The following is a 1,927-nucleotide window of genomic DNA, read 5'->3' as shown; positions in this document are numbered from 1 at the left end:
ATGAAATTCTAACAGAATATTTTATGAATATACAAAGGGTTCTGACAAATTTCAGAGTTTAAGATATACTTGATCTAATTTTAGTCCAAACTTGTACCCCACCTTAAGTGGGTATTATTATAAGAAAGGAAATAATGATACATAGGTAAAATAATGCAGACTATCTTGTCTATTTAAAAATGTATATATCACATTTAAAATTTCTTCTTACATTCTTAGAAGAGAAAACAAGAACCTTGCTTCATCCATCACAGAGAGAACATTACATTGCTGGATATCATCAACTGCCAATGAGAAAAAGAAGAAGCCCAAGAAAATGCAGTACACGAACTATACCAAGCCAACAGAGTTTATATTTATCGGATTCACAGATTATCTGCCGTTAAGACTCATGCTATTTTTAGTGTTTCTCATAGTTTACATATTAACTTTGGTGGGAAATATGGGCTTAATAATCCTAGTCAATATTGACTTAAGTCTTCAAACCCCTATGTATCACTTTCTTAGCAATCTATCTTTCTTAGATATCAGCTATTCAACAGCTATTGCACCTAAAATGCTGGTAGACTTCTTAGCCTCCAAGAAGAGTATCTCATTTTATGGATGTGCTATACAGATGTTTTTCTTTGCATGCTTTGCAGACGTGGAGTGCCTTATCCTGGCTGCGATGGCATATGACCGCTATGCAGCCATTTGCAACCCACTGCTTTATTCTACATTGGTGTCTCGCAAGGTCTCCTTCAGCCTTGTTGTATTGGCTTATTTTAGTGGAAGTGTGACCTCACTGGTGCATGTGTCACTCACGTTTATGCTTCCATACTGTAGGTCGAATATTGTCAACCATTTTTTTTGTGACATCCCACCTCTCCTTGCATTATCGTGTGCTGATACTCATATTAATGAGCTTCTGCTCTTTGCTTTATGTGGCACAATCCAGACCAGCACTTTCATGGTCATCCTTACTTCTTACGTCTGCATCCTCATTACTGTTTTGAGCATCAAGTCCTCAGGAGGCAGGAGCAAAACATTCTCCACCTGTGCTTCTCATCTCATAGCTGTCACCTTGTTCTATGGAACACTGCTCTTTATGTACTTGCGTCCCACCACCAGCTATTTCCCAGACACTGATAAGGTAGTTGCTCTGTTTTACACTGTTGTGTTTCCTATGTTGAATCCAATTATTTACAGCTTTAGAAACAAAGATGTGAAAAATGCACTCAAAAAATTGTTTGATAAACAAGGGACCTTCAGGTGAACGAGTATCCAAATTGTTTATAAATGTTAATTCCTGGTTGCCATTAAAGATGTATACTCTCATTATTAAAAAAACAAAACAAAACAACGAATAATTTACTTTTTTCTGTAACTTTATTTTTCTCTTTCATTTTTTAAAATTTACTCTTTTTTTCCAATCCTGATTTTATCCATCTCCAAGTCTACCGTCTGACTGTTCCATTTCCCATAACTCACCCCCCTACCCCTGTCTCCATAAGAATGCCCCAATCCCACTACCTCTACCCTACCAGATCTCCCCAGATCTTGGGGCCTCTAGTATTTCCAGGGTTAGGTGCAACTCCTCTCACTGGGGCCAGACCAGGCAGTTCTCTACTGTAGATGTCTTGAGGGTCTCCTATTAGCTGATGTATGCTGCCTGGTTTGTGGTTCTGTTTCTGAGAGATCTCGGGGGTCCAGGTTAATTGAGACTGCTAGTTTTCTTGTAGGGTTGCCCTCCTCCTCAGCTTCTTCCAGCATTTCCCAAATTTAACCACAGGAGTCAGCAGCTTTTGTCTATTGGTTGGGTGTAAATATCAGTATCTGGTTCTTTTTTCTGCTTGGTGGATCTTTCAGAGGTCAATCATGATAAGACCCTTTTTCGTAAGCACACCATAGCATCAGTAATAGTGTCAGGCCTTGGGACCTCCCCTGG

General features: G+C 39.1%; 1 protein-coding gene across 1 annotated transcript; it reads left to right on the top strand.

Moving 5' to 3' along the window:
- Positions 1 to 316: 316 nt before the first annotated feature.
- Or5as1 (olfactory receptor family 5 subfamily AS member 1) lies at positions 317 to 1,255 on the top strand. The gene is given in 1 exon segment (NM_001001052.1): positions 317 to 1,255. A coding segment is annotated over 1 exon segment (939 nt).
- The last annotated feature ends 672 nt before the right edge of the window (positions 1,256 to 1,927 follow it).

This window comes from Rattus norvegicus, chromosome 3 (genome assembly GCF_021556685.1).
Source record: "Rattus norvegicus strain SHRSP/BbbUtx chromosome 3, alternate assembly SHRSP_T2T, whole genome shotgun sequence".
Lineage (NCBI taxonomy): Eukaryota > Metazoa > Chordata > Mammalia > Rodentia > Muridae > Rattus > Rattus norvegicus.
This window is presented reverse-complemented; position numbering and strand designations above follow the sequence as displayed.